Source organism: Carex rostrata, chromosome 3, assembly GCF_964058835.1.
Source record: "Carex rostrata chromosome 3, lpCarRost1.2, whole genome shotgun sequence".
In the NCBI taxonomy this organism is placed as follows: Eukaryota; Viridiplantae; Streptophyta; class Magnoliopsida; order Poales; family Cyperaceae; genus Carex; species Carex rostrata.
This window is the reverse complement of record NC_135920.1, coordinates 7,963,412-7,985,684: the sequence shown is the minus strand read 5'-3', so window position 1 is coordinate 7,985,684 and position 22,273 is coordinate 7,963,412. Positions and strand designations below refer to the sequence as shown.

Sequence of the window (22,273 nt, the reverse complement as noted above, 5' to 3'; positions counted from 1 at the left end):
ATGAACACTTAAAATTATGTAAACATATATATGTAAAAAAAAAATCGATTTTTTTTTTCAAATTTTCAAAAATAAAATTTCAAAATTTTTCAACAAAATTTAAAAATATATATATATTTCAACAATTTTTTTCAAATCTCCTTCTAGTTACTACTTTTAATTATTTTGAATTTTGTAAACCTTATTACATAACTTTGTAAATAATTTTGGTTAATCCTATAAACCAGTAAAAAAAATTTTAATTTTTTTTAAATTTAAAAAAAAAATTCAAATTTTTTTTTCAAATCTCCTTCTAAATACTACTGTTAATTTTTTTAATTATGTAAACCTTATCACATAACTCTATAAATAGTTTCATTTAATCCTGTAAACCGTTAAAAAAAATTCAAATTTTAATTTTTTTCAAAATTTTAATTTTATTTTTTTTAATTTGCATCTAAATGATACTTTCAATTGTTTTGAATTCAACCTGGTCACATAACTCTGTAGACAATTTCGTTGAATACTGTAAACAGGTAAAAAAATTCAAATTTTTTTTTTTTTTTAAAATTTGCATCTAGATGCTACTTCCAATTGTTTAGAATTCTATAAACCTTATCACATAACTCTGTAGACTTTTTCGTTGAATACTGCAAACCAGTAAAAAAAATTCAATTATATATATTTTTTAAATCTTATAAACCTTATCACATGACTCTGTAGACAGTTTCATTGAATCCTATGAACGGTGGCTACTGATTTTACTGTTTTGTTAAGCCACCGTTAGATCAATAATTTTGTAAAATACTTAATAAATAGTAAAAAAATTCAGAAAAATATAAAATTTGGTCTCCAAGCACATATTAATATGGAGAACAAGATGAACGGTTCGGATCGACCGTTTGAATTTTGAAAAGTCAAATTTGGACCGTATGTATTTCGGCCCATATACATTCGAATGCACATTAGTCACTATATATATATATATATATATAGAGTCCGGCTAAATTGCTGCTGGCAGCAGTTTTGGCCAAGTGCTGCCGGGGCTATTTTTAGCCGTGTGATGTCCAAACAACAAATCCAAACCGTTAGATGTTTAATCTATATTATAATCTACTTGGAGACCAAATTTTACATTTTTTGAAATTTTTTTACTATTTATTAAGTTGGTTTGAAAACCGCTGTTTTCAGTAAATTTCTGCAGCATTGAAAACAGCGGTTTTCAAACCAGCTTAATAAATAGTAAAAAAATTCCAAAAAATGTAAAATTTGGTCTCCAAGTAGATTATAATATAGATTAAATATCTAACAGTTTGGATTTGTTGTTTGGACATCACACAGCTAAATATAGCCCCGGCAGCACTTGGGCAGAATTGCTGCCAGCAGCAATTTAGCCGGACTATATATATATAGTGACTAATGTGCATTCGAATGTATATGGGCCGAAATACATACACACACACACACACACACACACACACATATATATAGAGAGAGAGAGAGGAGGATTCAAATGCCTCCATTTTTTGTGGCTCCACCATGCCTCTATTTTTTAAAACTTTAATAACTCAAAATTTAAAACTTAAAATTAAAATAAAACCGTTAGATGTGATCTATATTATTTTCTCTATGTGCTCATAAAAAATTATCACATTTCAATTTTGTTTTTATGTGAATCAATAAGTTCAAAAATCAATGTCTAGAAATTATCCACATTAGTACTTTTTTTTACAAGCTCTCAATGACAACCCAAATAAAATTGAAATGTCATAATTTTTTACACATACATAGATAGTATGATGTAGATCATATCTAACGGTTTTATTTTGACTTTTAAGTTTTAAATTTTGAATTATTAAAGTTTTAAAAAATGGAGGCATAATGGAGGCATTTGAACCCTCCTCATATATATAACCCCTCTCTAGATCTGTATATATAGCACCAAATCAAATACAATTAACATGCAGCAAATTAAGTAAGATAATATAGAAGACCAACACACACATATATAGAACAATACATGCAACACTAAATTAACCAACATAATTAATCTGTAGCACTAAAATAATCCAAGTATCATCATTAATTAACCTATATATTCTGTTGCAACAAATTAGAACCACCCCCAAGACATACCAGATCAATCATACACCAGTCCCCTTCACCCGTATGACTAAACTAAAGTCAGCAATGGATCTTTCAAAAATGACACCCCCACTGGTTGTACTTACACAAAAAAACCACCAGCATTGTACTTGTACCAAAAAACCATTAATTGTTAGTTTAGACAATATACATCACAATTACCTAAAGTTTTTAATTTCTCTCCTCAGAAAGTTGTAGTGGTAGAATATACTCCAACATGTACCAGCACCACTGATCACAAATTGAAGCCAGTTCTGCGAGAGGATATAGATGTTGTGGTAGATGAGACTGCATATATTTAAGAACTTAAAAATCAGTGCATGTATGATTATTTAAGAACTTAAAAATTAGTGCATGATAGAAACAAATTGACATACTTGATGTGGAAATCGTCTTGCGTAGTGACAGATGATGAAATACATATTTTTCATCACATAGTATCCGCACTCCCAGTTTGATACTTGCTGTGGAGACTGAAAATAGAGTTTGAAAACAAAATTCAATTTTAACAGTGCAATTTTATAAACCAAGCTTCTGGAGTCTAAACTCCAAAAGTACATATACTAAGGTAGCGATAACTAAGCCACACAACAAGGGGCTAATGATATAATCTAAGTACACCACAATTTCCATTGACATGTACTGGTGAAGGGGTATAGCATCTTCAATGACAGCCAAATACTCTTCAACTATCCTCTGTACTGGTTCCTTGATATTTCATTTATGTTTGAACTTAAAATAAGTTAAAATGAAATACTCCATTAAATTTTATATACCTCAAACATTGCCCAGTCACAAGTTTGTCTCTCCTCCGATTGTTGTCCAGTCTCCCGTAGATATTCGGCATAAACCCTACAATTAATAAAGGTCAGTGTGGTACTTATCCTAAGAATTTATCACATAGATCAGATTATTACTTTGTATTTTACATAATAATAATTTTGCTTACTCTCGCAAATGGGATTCGATTGCGAACACCCTGCCATCCACAAAATTGGAGTCGATGCAGTACACCACATGCATTCTTGGAAGTATCACAAGCAGTACCGAATGATCCCTACAATTAAAGTAATAGTAATAAATCAAAATGGACTTGTGATTTAGGGAGAAGAAACATGAGTGAATTCTATGATATTACCTCTCGTGATACGGTGCAAAGATGATTGTCTTGTCCTTTAACCTCAGTAAGTTTTTGATGTAGTACTGCAATGAAGCTTGTTTACAGTGTTGAATCATTGTTGCGCACATCATGCCTGCATCCATATGTCCGATGAACATGTTGTTTTTCTCTGCACAAGGAATAATGGTGTTGCAATACCTGAAAATAATGATTGTAAGAGTAGAGGAAAGGAGGGAACAATGAAGAGAATAAATATGTTTAAAAAAAACACGGTATCACATGGAATATAATTGTATGATGGAAATGTCCAGTGGCCGCCAAGTCATGAAATCCCTAAATTCCGCAAACCACACTGAGATATAGAAGCTATCAGCCCTAGTTTTACCCGAAAGGATTTCGCACACCCAGCTATCTCCTTTTGATAGGGGGGTCTGAAGATATTCCGCATGAAGCTGTTGAACGTGCTCTCCAAGCTGTTGTAACAACTCCGCACTGACAAGCGGTAACCGTTGGCCATTGTCACCTACCAACGTTAAACAAATAAAAAGTGTGATCACGTTAATGAGAATATTTAGTAAATAATTTATTAATTTGACCTCTGCAAGACTGATCCCCATCTTCGGCCATTGGATTTCTGCTCCGACAACATCCTAGAGGAAAACCCTGCCTAGAACCAGTACATGTAGAGGTAAGTGGCTATATGTCTCGGTTATGCTTTCAACAAACACCAGCACATGCCCTGGTAGGATGGCATCACCGTAACATGATTGAAACTCAGTGAGAGGATAAACATGCCCGTTTGCAACAACGACTAGTCCCTGACCATAGTTAATGCTCACAATGCATCTCCTCACCTCCTACATGCAGATGTAATTAAGCAGAAGATATTTAATTAAATCAAAAGTCCATTAAATCAAATAATAATTAATCCAACAAAGTACAGTAAAGAGATGTGGACTTACTTCGATCGAGTCCAATGGATGTGGGCTTGCTGCTTTTCGCTTGGATGCTTTTGATGTCTTTGTTGTTGCTGCATTGCGGCTTGAATTTATGGCAATCTTGAAACAATGAAGCACTCTATGTTATTTTCCAACAAAGGCAAAGTATTGCTTGCATATATATTTCATGTTATAGAATAATTAAATCCCAGAAAAAAAAATACCCAAAACCCTGCCTAACAGAGCACACATCACCACTTCCTACAGGAAATAAATCTGCTACTATCCTAAGGGGATTGTAGGGTCCTATTATCCCAAATCCAACCTGTCATTTGTTTTGAGATTCGTGCATAAAATATAACTTCTATAGAGATTCGTACAACCCAAAAAATGAAATGTTGGATTTAGAATAACAAGACCCTACAATTCACCTAATGATTGTAGCAGATTTATTTCCCCACACAAAACACAAACAACCAGATAAGCTAGCTAGTTATGTATCAACTAACCTAATGAAGTGCATCATTACTTAAGCACAACCAAAACAAAACACAACCAAAACAAAACACAAACAGCTAGATAATTAAGCTAGCTATGCATTAAGTAACCTAAAGAAGTGCATCATCACTTTCATAAAGCACAGCCAAAACAAAACACGTACAGACAATTAATACAAGCTGAGTATCCTCAGCGTCCGCAATGCAATGGCTTCAATGTACATCATAGTGCATTAGTGAATAAAATTAAAGTTTCTGGTAGTGAATTGTACCTGTATGACATGCGACTTGCTAGCCTTGTCGTATGTGGTAATCTCGAATTTTTGCCAACCTATTGTCAGTCGGTGTTTCACTTTTCCCTTTCATATCGTCCTCGGCGCTGTAGAGAGAGGCGGTGACAACATGGTTGTAGGCCATAAAGTTCAAATATCAAAATAAGTTCTTTTTAGTCTAGAAAAACACTACAATATGTTGTTACCTTACATCAAAAACCTAGAAAACAGTAAATGAGAGGGAAAATCCTTACAATGTACAAAAATCAACAGAAACCATCACAAAAACCTTCAATAACCTACAAATTACACTACAAAAACAGTAAGTGAGAGGGAGAATCCCTAAAAATCTCACATGAAAACATACAAAAATCTACAAAATACTACAAATATATATATATATATATATATATATAGAGAGAGAGAGAGAGAGAGTGAGACGGAGCGATCACCTTAACTTCGGTGACAGAGTCAGTGAAGGGTGGCCGCCTAGTGTGAGTGAGATGGAAAACCTAGTTTTGGAGACCTTTGGAGTTCTCGCTGCGGGAGGAGAGAGACTTTAATTTGTTAATTTGGAGTGATATATATATCGATCAATCTCGTAAAGTTGAAGCGACACCTAGGGTACTGATCAATTTTCAAGAAAAAAAATTTAAAATCATTTGCCATCGGTTCCGTATCCTAACTGTTTGCGTCTATACTTAACAACATCGGCTCTTAATCCTGACTATTGGCATATATACTAATTCCATCGGTGCAATACGATGGTGTATTTGAAAATCTTGGGAGACTTACCTTCTACGTGAAAAGGCTTCACTATGGATTGGGCCTATAGTATGGCAAACTTTTAGTTTAGGGTTGGACCGTTCGATTCGAAATGGTGCATGTCAATATTTGTGCTACTTCAAATCTGTTGGTCAGATTTAATTATATAATTAGCGTTACTTTAGGGAAATGATGAAGTTTAAAACCAGAAGTTAGGCGCTGAAAGGAAATTTGGGCTAAACCCTAATTAAGAGGCTCTGTTAAAATTTAAATCGATATGATTAATTTAAATTACCATAATTTAAACATTTTAAAATTTAAATGATTTTCCAAGTTACTATAATTGCAACTTATAAAATTTTCGAAGTACGTACTAACAGTCAATCCAAGCTGTTGAACATGATCTGTATATTTAGAGTATAATTAGAGGGACAATGATATTTTAATATATTTTTAATAAAGGGATAATTATATTTTTAGTAAGGAGGGATATTATACATAATTGATTGCAACAATCTGTACTTAATTACAACATCGAATTGCAACTTGATTTTGGAAGTACTAACAATCAATCCAAGCCATACGTTGAACATGATTTGTGAAAATACATGAAACTAATTTTTTTTTCTGTGCAAAATTTAAATTATGATTGCTCTTAGTATTTTCAGCTATTAAAGCAAACTGAAATTATTATAATTTAATATGCTATTAACATTTAAATTATTAAATTATTATAATTTAACATGTTATTAAACTTAAATGATCAAATATTAAATTATGATTGCTTATACATACAACGTCTCGTTTATTTCAATTTTTAACATGATGTAATAACATTGTTGTAGCAGTTTGTTTACAATTTAAATGATAAATTTAAAATGTTAAAATTGAATTGATCAAATATGATAAAATTGAACATGTTTTAATCATATGAGGGACATATTTTAATTTCATCAGATATATATGATATATAGTTAATTTGCTGATAGGCCTAAATTATATACATATTCGATCTAATTTTTATCACGAAATAATATCAAATATCTTGTATTTTGAATATAAAGTGAATATAATACACCTAGGATCAAGTTATTGCGTTTGTTTGGTTTTAATTTGCAGAAAATGAAGAAAAACGAAGAAAAATGCCCAGTGCAGACGCACAGTTTACGATACGGCCGCACTAAGTACTTAGATGGATTTCTGGACGCGCGCCAATTTTAAAAAGATATAATAAGCTATTCGTCAAAATCCGTGCGGACGCACGGATATCGATGCGGATGAAATCTGGACGCACAGGAAAAATCCGAGCCCACTGCGGACGCACTGTAGCACCAGTGCGGGTCTATTTTTGGCGCACCAAGGGCACATTTTTACAACTAAACTTGGACAAGCTATCCTGAGAAACAATTCAAATATAGGACCCACTAACTCCACTTCCTAGCCTCTAAATTGGACATGGTCTTTAGTTATAAAAGAAGGGGTTCATTATCCATTCAAGGCATCTCTTCGCAAAGATCATCCATTATCATCCATTATCTCATTCTCTCTCTCCATAGACACAATACTTAGCGATAAATTCTGAAGTAAGGAAAGCTTTCAAGCAAGGAGAAGAAGGGTTTCCTGAGCAAGATTCGGCAAGATAGAGGTTCTTGATTCAATAAAGGGTGTAATCATTTCTTTATTTCATTTCTTCTTATTTTTGCCAACTTTTGTAATGGATCTATCCATGAGGGAGTCTCTCTCTAGGGGTTTAGGTCAATGCATGAACTTGTTTAATTATATCTTATTCGGTTATTTGTTTTTGTTGTGATTGTTTTATGGGATTTGATGTTAATTTCTGTGATTTATCATTTGTATTAATTACATAGTTTAGTACTTGAAATCGAAGTAGTCCCGCTTTGGTATCTCTTTGTTATGCAAAGGATCCAAAGAAGTTAGGATGAGAGGAGAGTACCAAATTATGAATGCAAATACCCTAGGTTTGGATTAGGATCTAACCAATTTGTAATCTAAGCCGGAACTATAGAAATTAAAGTTGAACCCAACCTTAGGAATCGTTAGAATACAACCCCCCATTTACTTTATTGCACTTTACTCTATTTTATTTTCTGAAATTTATTATTAAAGTTTAAGCATAGTATTCAAACATACTCCCTGTGGATCGATACCCAACAATATACTACACGGTAGGATTGTATACTTGCAATCTGAACCAAAAGTGTATTTAGGGATAAAAGGTACATCTAGTTGTATTGAAACTTTTTACCATACCCTTTGGACGTATCATTTGCTTATATATACAATGTATAATTTAAATTTTTTCTATCAAATCTTCCCAATAACCTAACTCTAAAGTAACACACACTTTGAATTTGTATCCCACTTTCAGATCTGAGTGATCAAAAATATCATACCACACAATTGAAGATCGGACCGTTCAATTCGCAACTCAAAATTTGCAAGACTTTGGGGGCTTAATTTCGGAGAATGTGTTCAACTTTAACACCATCGGTTCAACCGATGGCGTGTAGAAAATTGAATTAATTCTCGATCGACCTGTTCATCTTCCACCTCGAGCCTGCATACAGTACACTCTCGACTGTTTGGGGTTTATCCGATCATCTCATCTCTTTCACTGTAAGAACAATGAGCGACTACATTAGTAATTTGCCCGATCAAATATTTATCATAATCTTAGGGTTGCTGGCCACCCAAGAGGCAGTACGTACATGTGTATTGTCTAAGAGGTGGAACTGCCTTTGGACCTCTTTACCCGTCCTCAACATCAATGCGAGGAATTCTCAAGTCCAATATTCCATGGAGGGGATCATTGCTAATTTACTTGAGAAGATTATTGCAGATGTTCATCTTCTGGAATTGCATCTCAAGTGCGCTCTCCTGGTATAATTAATTAATCTCTCTAATTAACGCGCGCGGGTGTCTAATTAAGTGTTTACAATAAAATATTGGGTACTATAATTAACTAAATTGACCTCCAATCACATTATCAGTTTCAATTTTATGTGATTGACCCACATTTATAGTTTTAAGGTCATAAATTAATTGTGCTGCTAATTTTACATGATTAATTGACCCACATAGCTAGTTAATTAATTTCATGGTCCTGAATTAATTGACCCATATTTATAGCTAATGAATTTATATATAGTTCAATTAATTGTCCCGACTTGTATTTGTATATTATTATCCTAATTACATGTGTATGTATATAGGAATTGCCAGTTTTGCCGGCAAGACTCCCAAAATTTGATAACTTGAAGGTTTTAACTGTTTTCATTTGTACATTTACTTTTTTACAAATGGAAAGTTGGATCATAAAGAGCTACCCTAACCTGACAAGGCTCACAATAGTACAACATGAGAATTGTATAAGTATATATAAATATAGTTTTCCAACTTAATTAAGCTATACATAGCTTCCATATGCATCATTTAATTAATTGTTGTAAGTTAAATTAAGGATCTACTTATCAATTGATAATTGTTAATTTAATTTGTTGCAACACTGTTATGCTCTGCCATGGCCAGTTGAGGATAGAGTGCCATCAAATCCACGAGTCCCGCCGAGGCTTCAACCATCTCCAATAAGATATCTCGAGATAGTTGAGGTCAAGTACTGAAGGTTTGATTTTATGGTGTGGTGAGTAATTAAATATCTGATGCTTGGTACAGGGGAATTGCAAAATTTTAAGAACTATCGTATAATCAGGGATGGTTATTGCAATCTTAAATATACAACGGATAACGATGGAAGTTATAGTGGATGGGATTTGGGAGTTGTAGAATTCGCAGCTGCGGAACTCGACACTATGCATGTCGAGAAGAGTTTGTTGTTATACTAGCTAAGCTAGATATTTCAAGAATATATTTTGTATGGATAGACACATATTGTGTATTTTGTGCATGGATGTTGTGTATTTTGTGCATGCATGAATATTACTTTTAAAAAAAGGTATTAATTACCCTTTTGAACATCTCCATCGGTTCAAAAAAGAATAGAGTTGGTATTGATCAAATTAATGTTGACGGCTCATCTACATCACGGACGGTAAAGATCACCACATCTACACCATCTGTTTAATAGCCCAACCGATGTGAAAGATTCTATCAAAACCAACGGTTGGTTAAAAATTAACCGATGGCAAAGAGGGCATCAGCGCTATCGGTTTTTTGAACGCCAACCAATGGTACAAAGTTTAACATAATTACAGTGCTGCCACTTGTGACGAGCACCATCTATGCGGAAGCACATCCAATGGTAAAGAAGCGATGGAAAAAATGTTTTTTGTAGTAGTGTCTTTTTTGTTTTATTAATGTGTAGATATCATGTGACATAAAACTGTTACTCATTAAGGATAAGTGTTTGTTTGAGGAGAAGCCGGCCTTAGGCTCAGAAATTTTAATACAAATCTTTTAACTCAATCCAGTGAGGCTGAAGCCCAAATCCAATGATTATTAAGCTTAAGATACAGTGGCGAATTGAAGTAACTTATCCTCATTTATTTTCAAATTTTTTATAATTATACTTGATTTTTTTATATAATTTGGAGTAAAATATTAAGGGTATTGCAAAATTGACTCCCATACGTAACATAAAAATTTTATATGATTGATTTTCATTCACATTTAACCCCCCATAGTTTGAAAATATGGCTCCGCACCTGTTATTATTTAGCTTTAAATCAAGACCAACTTGAGTCCAGTTTTGAGCATTAAATTTTTCTGACGTGGAGACTACTGTTTTACTTTTGAAAACTGAGAGAGAACACGGAAGAAGAGAGTCATAGGGAAAGAGAGACTATTATGCAAAAGTTCTGAAGGGGGGTAAAAATATAATTTTATTTTTTATTAATATTAATATTTTTTTTAATTGATTAAATCAAGAAACGGAGATATGCATAAAATAGGTGAGTTTAGATAGATAATTAGTTAATTTTTAGCTTTTGATGGAAAAATATTTAAATTATACAGTTTTGATGGGCATATATCTAAATTAATTATCCCGGTCTGAAGAAAGAACAACGAACAAAAAATATCCACTGTCGTATTGTTTTCTCTCTTTTTATGATATAATAGGCCAAGGCCGAACATCCTTCGGCCCGATAAATTGTTTGCTAGTAAACTCAATCCATTAGCATGGCCTCATACTAAAATCTTTCTAACCGTGTACCAAAAATTACTACGAAATATCCCATACGGTCCAGATTTCAGATGGACATTATTTTTAGGAATTTCGATACAGGGCCAGCAAAAATAATTTGCGGCTCGTTTCATAATTAGCTCGCTCAATACACTTAGTTGGTCACTAACGAATTCAAACTTGATTGAACTTGGTTCGTATTGACTTGGATCGTTTTATCAACGTATTGTAAGAAGAAGAAGAAATTATTTTGCAACTCTTGTACTATTCCACTTATTGTCCACCATGAGAGCATAACACTTGTTGCAAAAAAAACTTTTTTTCAAGACTTGTGGTTTGTGTGTGGCTAGGAATGAAAACGGATCGATATCCGGATTTATATTTGAATTTTTGTGAATTTGAATATTTAGATATGAACAGTTTGCGAATACAGATACATATATGATTTACGCAGATACGGATACAAACACGAATACGAATAACTATTTGTATATGTATAATTTTAATTTTTTGGACATCCATTTGTGCAAATACGGATAATTATATTTATTTGTATTTTTTTTTATCTGTTTGTTTAAAAATCATAAATGTTTAGAGAGCAATATTTTTTATTGTTATCTTTTGATTAAAAATATAGTTTTTTGTTTGTGATTAATTTTTGTTAATAAGATATCCCTTATTTTTTTATTAAGCATGTAGATGTTATGATCTGTCAATGGCTATAATTAAAAGATAAAATTTCGGATTGAATATCAATCCTCCAATCAAATAGTCCTTTTTTATTCTATGCAACTTTTTGATGTTTTTTTTACATGTAGAAATCTAAATTTATTTAGAGACGTACTTGCCACACGATTGTCAAATACTCGATTTTCTAATTGGTCCTAATTACTTTGCATTTTTTTTTATTGATTGATCATGTATTCATTTTTTATTCATTTAAGGAACCTGAATTCGTCATTTTCCTAAACACCCTTATTCAAACAATAATACCTCGAAACAAGATTTTTTTTTTTTTTTATGTTGCTTAACGGAACAAGAGAAGAAAAAAAATATCAAAATAAATTGTATTATTTGTTGTTGTCGTGTATAACGACACCTTGTGTTATCATATTAAGGCTCTTGTTAGAATTACAAGGATTAACCCTCCTAAGGATTGATAGGCATGTGTATCTAAATAAATAATAGAATCATATTTATTTAAATGAGTTCATTAAATGACAAATAATATTCTTTTGACAATACATGGTGTATAATATCTTGAACTTGCATCAAGTCAACTTTATTTTTTATCGGACTTTATTATATTAATTGACTTCTTATATATTGTTTAGATTTAGAAGCAATTTATTTTAATATGATTCATAGATATGGTTGAATAATTATTCTTTTCATTGGTCTATTTTTCTTATGAAGATATATCATTCTGAATGATTATTTTTTAACTCTTTTAATATGTCTATGTTGCAGTGCACTGTACGATACTAGTATATTTTATAATGACATAGCAAGTTTAGCATGAAAAAAATATTTTGTTCAATATAATAATTTAATGTGCGAATTATATCAGCATTTTATGTAATATTTATTTCCTAATAGAAATAATTTATTTAACAATATATTAATTTTATGCAATATTTAAATGAGGTATTTTGAATTATATCTATGTGCGAAAAAGAAAAATTGATACAGATATGATTTTATCATTATAGGTTTTGTATGTGATTTAATTTAATCTATATGTACGGCTCACGTTAAATTGATAAAAAAAAATTTATAAAGGCATGGTTCGCATTGTTAACAAGTTGCTAGAGAACTGACTTAGCTCAGCTCGTAATTGACTCGGCAAAAAATTAAACTCACCTCAATTTGTTGTGACATGAGCTATTCAAACTTTGCCTAGAAAATAAGAATGGAATTTCGAAGAGAAAGAAAATAAATCTGAACGGGGCGGATTGAACTAAGTTCAATGATGAAAAGGTCAATTAAATTAAAAAAGAAAAAAGAAATCAATTGTCTAGAAGCAAAATATTTTTTTTTATCCGATGAGAAAAAAAAACATCTAATACCGAAATTCCGAAATTTTTAAATATACCATATCTCCAAAAAAAGATAAATCAAACAATCACAATTTCTGAAAAACTCGAATTTTGACACAGCCGCATCCCCTAGATGCGGCCACCCTTTTTTTTTCTTTCAGATTGAACTACCGCACAAAAAAAAAAAAAAAGGTGGCCGCATTCCCTAGATGCGGCCCGCAGAAAAGTGACTGCATCTAGGGGATGCGGTCGTGTCAAAATTTGAAATTTTCAGAAAATATGGTGGTTTAGTTTATCTTTTTTGGAGTTATGGTATATTTAAAAATTTTGGACCGAAATTAGTGGTCTTAATAAAGAACAATCTACTTGCGCATTATACTATATAACAACTAATTAACTGCTACAAATTGACCGATAGATAAATAAATAAGACAAAAAGAAAATTTCAACTCTACAGAAAGTACAAAATCCCAGATCTTTAAAAAATGACGAAATGACGAAATGAAGAAAGAAGAAATCCATATTGGCCAGTTGCCAAGCTGCATTTTTTTCAATATCCAATATGTTGTTTTCATAAACTATATAATTTGATCTTTGGTACCATACTCTCGATGCATATTAGTTATTTTCCTTCACCCAAATATCTACTAACTTCTATGGCTTAAAAATGAAAAAAAAAAAAATTGTCGTGTTTTTATTAAAATTTCTAAAATTTTCTCCGTCAAAAATTATCATTTTTTTTCTATATCATTTTCTTTATTTAACCCATAATTCATCTGTTTGGAATACTGAGTTTTATATATTTGTCCATTTTTCAAAATGAAGATGTCTATTTTATTTGATTGCAAACAAAAAAAAAATTAGAAGACTAATACTCTTCTTCTCATTTCCCTCTTCTTTTTGCATACTTGAGAATAATGAATGCGAACGGCATACAAACGGATGGATAATATTTAGGATAAATTTTAGAGTAGAACTAGGGTGCTCTTAAGCTCACCAAAGTTTTGGTGAGCTTAATTCTAAAACTCATCAAATTAATTTCAAATGACGAATCCGAACCGTTGAAACCCGCCTACCTTACGTGTGATGCATCTACATGTGAAATTTTTAAACATTCAAATTAATTTAATATAAAGTCAAGAGGTCAAAATTAGAAGGTTAATAAATTAATTTTAGTGCATTCATTTTTTGAACGTTTTTGACCGCTTGACTTTATACTAAATTAATTCGAATGTTTAAAAATTTCACATGTAGATGCATCACACATAAGGTAGACGGGTTTCAACGGTTCGGATTCGTCATTTAAAATTAATTTGATGAGTTTTAGAGTTAAGTTCACCAAAACTTTGATAAGCTTAAGAGCACCCTAGTTTTAATCTAAATTTTAAGATCGAAGTTGCATGAATTTTGAAGCTATCGAACGGATTGAATATGCGTTGGAACGTACTCCGATACAAGATAGGAACCCCCTTTCCATACCCTATATCAATATATCCCAAAATAAATACATAAATAGTATAACTTCTCAACTCCAGACCCTGTGCGTTTAGATGGAACAAGAATAACACTATTTTTTTGAGCTATTTGATGTTTGGATGGAGCAAGAATAACACTAATTCATTATTTTTTATTTGTCTTATATAGGTTAACTCATTATTTTACTAGCTATTATTCTCAAATTTAAAATTAGCTCTATTCTTGCTCTATTCCTTATTTCATCCAAACGTACCCGAAGTATATATCTCTTGTTTCGCTTGGTTCCTAATTAAGTTCTTTAAATTTTCGTTGTAGTCCTATTAACATTGCTATTTAAAATGGTAAAAGTTAGGTAGATAAAGATTTGTTGTGATGTGTTTGCGAAGTAACTTAATTTAATCAGAAACTTCACAAATAAATGACATTATATTTTAATCCATATCAAGCATCCAGACAAATGAACCTCCCGAGTATGTCAAAGGCAGATGAAAATAGTATTTTTAAATTTTAACCAATAGATGACATGATCTAAACGGCTAACGTTATTCTCGATATCAACGATATAGATGAATTGAAAGGAGGGCTTGACCTCGTTCCTTTAAAAAAGATAAAAATAAAAATAAATAAAAAAAAAAAAAAAAACGATATAGATGAATGAACCAGAACTATCTTAGGCTCTGTTGGGCGTGCCGATGGAAATGGGTGTGGGTATAGGAAAAATGAAAATTTGAACTGTTTTTTACTGTTCATGTGGAAAAAAAAAATTCAATTGAATTTTTTTTTTTCCTACGGAAACAGTAATGCGGCCGAACAGGGTATAGTATTGTATTAATTTGAGAAGTAGATCTAACTTTACTAAGTTTTTTTTTAACTCAATTATGTAGATTTATTGGATTGATTTCAAATAATGAAATATAAACCATTGAAATCTATCTATTTTACGAGTAATGTGTCTTCATGTGAAAAATTTTAATTTTTGAATTAAATTTGTATAGAGTCAAGTAGTCAAAAAAACATTCAAAAAAATAAATGTATTAAAATTAGTTTATAAACCTTTTAATTTTGACCGCTTAACTTTATACTAAATTAATTTTAAATTTTAAATTTTTTACATGTAGATGCATCACTTGTAAAGTAGATGAATTTTAACGGTTTGAATATATCATCTAAGCTATTCATATAAATTTTAAAATTAAATTCACGGAGAAACTTACTGAATTTAGAATATCCTAGTTCTCCTCTAATATGAAATGGTAGCTGTACTGTTAAAGGTGATAACTTTTGTGAGAGATGAATGAACCATATGATCTAAACATGTCAATATTTTTTCCTGTCATTTCATTTTCTTTTCTATCATTTTATTTCTCTTTAATATTTTTTGCATAAGATGTCATCAACATTCACATTATCTCTGTTTTTAAAGTCATCGCCTGTACAGTAAATAGTCAAAACATATAAATATTTGCTCTCTAAATATGTTTTAATATGAAAATTATGTATTAAATTATTTTATAAAAAAAATTATAACTATTTAGACTCTGAAAACATATATAAAAATAGAGTATAACTAGGTGTTTTATAACCTACAAAGTCATTTTAATGAGTGTATTATTAAAATAGAGTAGAACTAGGGTGTTCTTAAGCTCACCAAAGTGTTTGGTGAGCTTGACTCCAAAATCCGTCAAATCGGTTTCAAATGACGAATCCGAACCGTTGGAACCCGCCTATTTTACGTGTGATGCGTCTACATGTGAAATTTTTAAACTTTCGAATTAGTTTAGTATAAAGTCAAGCGGTCAAAACATGTTCAAAAAATGAATGCACTAAAATTAATTTATTAACCTTCTAATTTTGACCAATTGACTTTATACTAAACTAATTCGAAAGTTAAAAAATTTCACATGTAGACGCATCACACGTAAAATAGACGGGTTCCAACGATTCGGATTCGTTATTTGAAACCAATTTGACGAGTTTTGGAGTCAAGCTCACCAAACACTTTGGTGAGCTTAAGAACACCCTAGTTGTACTCATTAAAATATATCAAATTGACTTCAAATGATAAATCCAAATCGTTAAAACCGATAGTAATACGTTCACATTCAAAATTTAAAAGCTTCTAAATTAATTAGTATAAAATCAAATGGTAATTTTTTTTATAATATTACTTGTAAAAATGTCACTTATAAAGTAGATTGATTTTACGGTTTAGATTTACATTTGAAATTTATCTAATAAATGTTGAAATTAAGTTCACATTAAATTTAAAAACTAGCTTCTAATCTAATAGCAAAGATAACATTTTCTGTAAGAGAAATCACAAATTCAAAATTCAAAAAAGATCACCTGATTGCCAGGATTTCAAAAAAAAAAAAATTCAAAAAAGATAATTCATTAAAAATATTAAATAGTTGAAAACTTCACTAGCAATATTTACTTAAAAAATATCCACATGAAACCGGAGAAACTTAAAACACCTTTTTGCTTCTACTCATAAAATATGAGGCATTCAATTAGAAAATTTAACCCTACTCTTTTCTGAATCCGTATTCTCTCCGGTATTGCAGAGGATCACTCTCATTTTACGGTTTGAGATTAAATTTCAACCGATTTGATATTCGGACTGCAATAAGAGGCAGCATTTTTTTGGATTTGAGATTAGTGCCAAGTTAAAAAGAACGGTTCAGATCTAGTAATTGTAAAAGATATCAGGTATTGAAGAGGATGTGAATTCCTCTTTTCGAATGGAACTTGTAGAGTTGTAGTTGCAGAACAGGAACAACGTGATTAAAACCCTCGGAGGCTCTCTCTGCTCCGACCTTCCTCTCCGATTCCATCAATGGCGACTGAAGCCCCTAACTGCGATCCAACCTACGACCTCATCATCCTTGGAGCATCTGGCTTCACAGGTCAATACGTACTACGCGAAGCCCTAAAATTCCTCTCCACTCCTTCCTCCCCTTCCCCTCTTCGCTCTCTTGCCATAGCTGGTCGCAACCCATCCAAGCTCAAATCCTCTCTTCACTGGGCCGCTGCTCCCTCTCAACCCCCCTCCATTCCCATCCTCCAAGCGGACACCTCCAGTCCTGACTCCCTTCTAGCCCTTGCACGCCAGGCTCGCTTGCTCATCTCCTGTGTAGGTCCCTATCGTCTCCATGGAAGACCCGTGGCATCAGCCTGTTGCGAGGCTGGTACAGATTATCTTGACATATCAGGTGAGCCGGAGTTCATTGAGCGAACAGAGGTTGAGTTCCATGAGAAGGCTGCTGATACAGGGGCACTGATTGTGTCGGCTTGTGGGTTTGACTCGATCCCGGCTGAATTTGGGATGATGTTTCATTGTAGAAAATGGGACCCACCGTCAGTGGTAAATAACATTGAAGCATACTTGAGCTTGGAGTCGGATAAAAAAATTGTGGGCAATATTGGTACCTATGAGTCAGCTGTGTTAGGTGTTGCAAATGCGGGTAAGTTGCAAGAATTCAGGAAGTCTCGACCTAGAAGGCCTCGACCCAAGGTATAATTTTTTTTTTCTTTTATCCCTTTTTCCGTAAAATAATTCCATACAGGGACCAAATATTGATCAATTTTGAGAGTTGACTGTTTGATCTCTAGGTAAATTCTTAGATATATTCATGTTACTAGTCAAGGTAAATACAGGCATGCCTATTTTGCAGTTATGGAGCATCTTTTTGAATAAGCTGTTTTTGTTGGAACAGCCAGAGATATAGAACTTCTAACTTCATCTAAAATAAGAAAATGAAGGGACATAAACCAAAATAATTTTCTACATCCAAGGCCTGTTGTACGAAGTGATATTCTTGCAACAGGAGTCAAAAGACATTTCCTCTTCTTTCCCTCCTGTTATTCATCTCTTTGCACTTATTTGGAAGTCTGGTCTAACATGTTTCGTGGGCTTTAGACTGAAACTATTATTTTGTCTGAGGCCATTCTTGTCATTAAGGCAAACATAGAAGCATGCTGGTTACACTTATCCAACATTGAAGCCACCTTAATCTCTACTGTTATTCTGAGATTTGCCATTCTTTGGACAGCTATTATACTGGTGATGACAAATCTCTTTGAACTTGTCCTTTTCCCCTTTCTTGCTTTCTCTCAGAGGGTTTTCAATTCTGCTGTCAGGTTCTCCGAATCTTCTGGTATCTTTAGTTGTGTATTTTTTTCCTTTTTTGTTTCCTCCTGATTTTGTCCTTAGTCCTTACTATGGAACTTTGAATTGGTAATTCCAATCATGCCTACATGGAATTTCAGCAAATTAATTAAATAAAAAAAAAATTTAGAAACAAAGAAGCTTACAATCCTTGCCTTTTGCTTTCTCCTGAATGCTGACGGAGTCGATTTAACTGCTTTCCCAGTAAAGTAACTCAGTTGCTAAGCTGTCAAATAGCAGCTTGTTTGGCCCTCAACTGTGCTCGAAAAAAGCAAAATAATATTCGGTAAAAAGAAGAAACAGAGGCCTAACTGACCTGGATTTGATGCATTTAGTATTATTTGAAGTAAAGAATACATCAATTCTTCTTATATAATTCTCACTATACTTTGATTAATGATTTAATATTTATTTAAACTGGAAAAGATTTGAAAACTGATCAAATTCTCACTGAGAAAACAAACAAACCAGCAATGTTTATCAACCTTTTTGACCCAGTTGCAGATGTTGATCTTTCATCGACTTAAATAACCACCTCAGGTCCCTATGTTGTATAGTCTTAAGAATAGGTAAAATAATCGCTTCAACAATCAGAAGAAGTTCAATTTGAAAAGGTATGATCCTTCAACAGTCACATCATGTAGAAAGCTAAAAGTAGTATTCCCCTACTGAATGCGACTGCATGATTGTTACTCTGCTGTAAGAATTCCCTCAGCCTTCTACTCAAGCTAAACATTCTGAAGAAAAATAAAATCACAGAAATTAACTGGGATATGTTTTTAATGTTACAAGTAACAATATCATCAAAGCAAATATAAAAATTAATAAAGAAATTATTACAACATAGTACATAGTGAAAATTTACCAACTTATGTGGTGGTTTGTATTCTCTTTGTTCCCTGTTGATTTGTATTCTCTTCATTCCCTGTTGTATCAATTGATATTTTTCACCCAGAACCCAACAATATGCAGGACAACTGAAAGTTATATAAATTAGTATGTCTATACACAACAGTCAAGGCACCAAAGGAAAATGCAATCAAACAAATTAACAATGACAGATGTACAAAATATCAGCACCAACAAACAATCTCAAAGCCTTATCAGCATGCCTTCCCTCTCATCTGAGAATCAAAGTCGATGGTCTCACATAGTTCATTGCCTCCCTTGGTTTTGCTAAGTTGCTCGGGTTACCACAGTTATTGCCTTCCTTATCTTCTCCTTTCCATTCTATATTTCGACCTCTAATGAGAAGGGATAACACAAATCTTAGGTCAAAAAGGTATACACAGGACAATTGCATTAGAAGCTCGCACTCTGAGAAGGATGAGGAGATTCTGGAGCAGACCCAAAGTATCAATGTTTTTTGAATAAGCTGCTTTTATGATTATAGATTGTACACTGTTGTCGTGCATGAGAATGTCTAGTTTTAATACAGCAACAACTAAGCCTTTAGTTCCAAACAAGTTGGGGTAGGCTATGTCTAGTTTTAATAACTTCGAAAATCAGATTGCGATCCGCGATTAATTAAAATTACTTTCTGTTACAAACATATTTGTGCACCTAACAAGCCCAGTTGGTATCTATCAAGGGGTGCAGCACCTATTCTGGTTGGTGCTGAATTTTTCTTTTTATCAGATTTTTCTTATTTGATTGCTTAATTGAGCCTCAGGCATCAACTTCCAGCTCAAAAAAGGAAAGAAAGAGAGAAAAACAAAGTAGAGCAGTTATAATCTCTCAGTGGCAGTTTACAACTTCTAGTGACTTCAATTATAGTGTATTTAAACTAATATTGTACAAGAACTATTTTTCACTTAATGCGCATCCAAGGTAAAGTAAATGTAAAATTAATTATTTGTGTTAATTATTTTCCTCAGATTGTGGGTCCGCCACCACCAAAGGGGCCCTTGATAGAGCACAAAAAAGATTTCGGGCTATGGGCCATAAAGCTCCCCTCAGCCGATGCAACAGTGGTACGTCGTACCCTCATAACCTTAACTGAGCATCCACATGGCCTCGCAGGAGTGGATGAGAGTCCTGAGTTTGCAGAGACTCGCAAAGCATTCTGGCCATCGATCAAACCTGCCTATTTTGGGGTCAAACTGGGGTCCAAATCTATCTTTGGTTTGTTTGGGGCCATAATTACTGGGTTTTTCATTGGTGTTTTTGGTAAATTCGCATTTGGGAGGTCCCTTTTGCTAAAGTTCCCTTCATTATTCTCTGCTGGGTGGTTTCGCAAAAAGGGCCCCACAGAGGAGGAGGTGAGGAGTGCTACTTTTAACATGTGGTTTGTTGGGCACGGATACAGTGATGAAAAGCTTGCTTTGCAACCTGGTAAGAAACCTGATAAAGAGATAATTACAAGGGTGTCGGGTCCCGAGATCGGGTATGTTACTACCCCTATTACACTTATACAGTGTGCCCTGATTGTGTTAGGGCAGAGAGGTAATTTGCCGAAAGGAGGGGTTTATACCACAGGTGCAGTTTTTGGGCCAACTGATCTTCAGAAAAGGCTTGAAGAAAATGGAATAGCTTTTGATTTTATTTCGACAAGAAATGTCTAATTTGGCTAGTTGTCTGTTTGAACTTCGAAATAAATAACCCAACAAAAGAAGCATTGTTTTCTTTTTTTGGTGGATGCAAACATAAGAAGTATTTTAATGTTTAAGACGATACATGCAGGAGTATTATAATGTTTTTGTTGTTACTTTTGATTTGTAAGATCTCTATCTTTCACAAATTATTTGCTCCTAAGCACACAAGAAGGTAGGTGTCTGGGAAGACTCGGATTATTTTGCGGCTTTTAGATCTGGAATCGAAGTGTTTATAGGCCCGACTCGGCCCAGAAAAGCCATGGGAGCTGGGTATAAGATACGAGTAAATTAGCGTGCACTATACTTCACAAGTAAACCATGTAAAATTTCAAAATTTCAAATTAATTTAGTATAAAGTCTAGTGGTAAAAAAATAATGACAAATAAATACATTAAAATAACTCATAAATCTTTACTTTTTTTTATCGCTTGATTTTGTAGTTTGTACTAAATGAATTTGAAATTTTGAAAATTTTGCATGTACACGCATTATTCGTGAAGTAGATCGGTTTCAACTATTTGAATTTGTCATTTGATATTAATTTGATAAATTTTGGAGTTATACTCACTGAGTTTTCTTGATGAGCATAATGCATGCTAACTTTACTCATAAGATACATTTTCAACCTTCAAACGGAAAAGTACAATTTCAGCCGAATCACTTAAAATTAGTATTGTTCTTTCGATTTAATTCTGCAGTAATTTTTTTTATTTTTTATTTTTGGTGGTTTATGATGGATGGTTAAATTTATTTCTAATTTTTTAGTTAATATGGTGTATGTGATTTTTTGGTTGTGGTTGATCATGTGTTTAATGTACCCAAAAAGTTCGAAAAATTGTCAAATTAACTCTTCTGTAGGTTGAAATTCCTTAACAAAAATATCTTTCTAATTAAAAGTATGCATGTATCTAGATTTTTGTGTTGGGAAATAGATCGATATGATAATACATACTTGATACTTGTCTTTCTTTTGGCAGAAACATGTTGAAATACTAACAAGAGATCATATTCTTCTTCTTTGACGATAAGTCGATAACTCGAGAAGGGTTTTGTTTTGATTCGTAGAGGTCTATATTCCCCGCTAGGGCAAGGCGCTGCGATGTATTCGTTTTCTTT

General features: G+C 32.7%; 1 protein-coding gene across 1 annotated transcript; it reads left to right on the top strand.

The window, feature by feature from the left end:
• Positions 1–17,131: 17,131 nt before the first annotated feature.
• Positions 17,132–21,196, top strand: LOC144551256 (Saccharopine dehydrogenase). Its single transcript, XM_078299154.1, has 2 exons — positions 17,132–17,909; positions 20,441–21,196. Exons 1-2 carry the CDS (start codon positions 17,232–17,234, stop codon positions 21,125–21,127), a joined length of 1,365 nt encoding a protein of 454 aa, XP_078155280.1. The 5' UTR covers positions 17,132–17,231; the 3' UTR covers positions 21,128–21,196.
• The last annotated feature ends 1,077 nt before the right edge of the window (positions 21,197–22,273 follow it).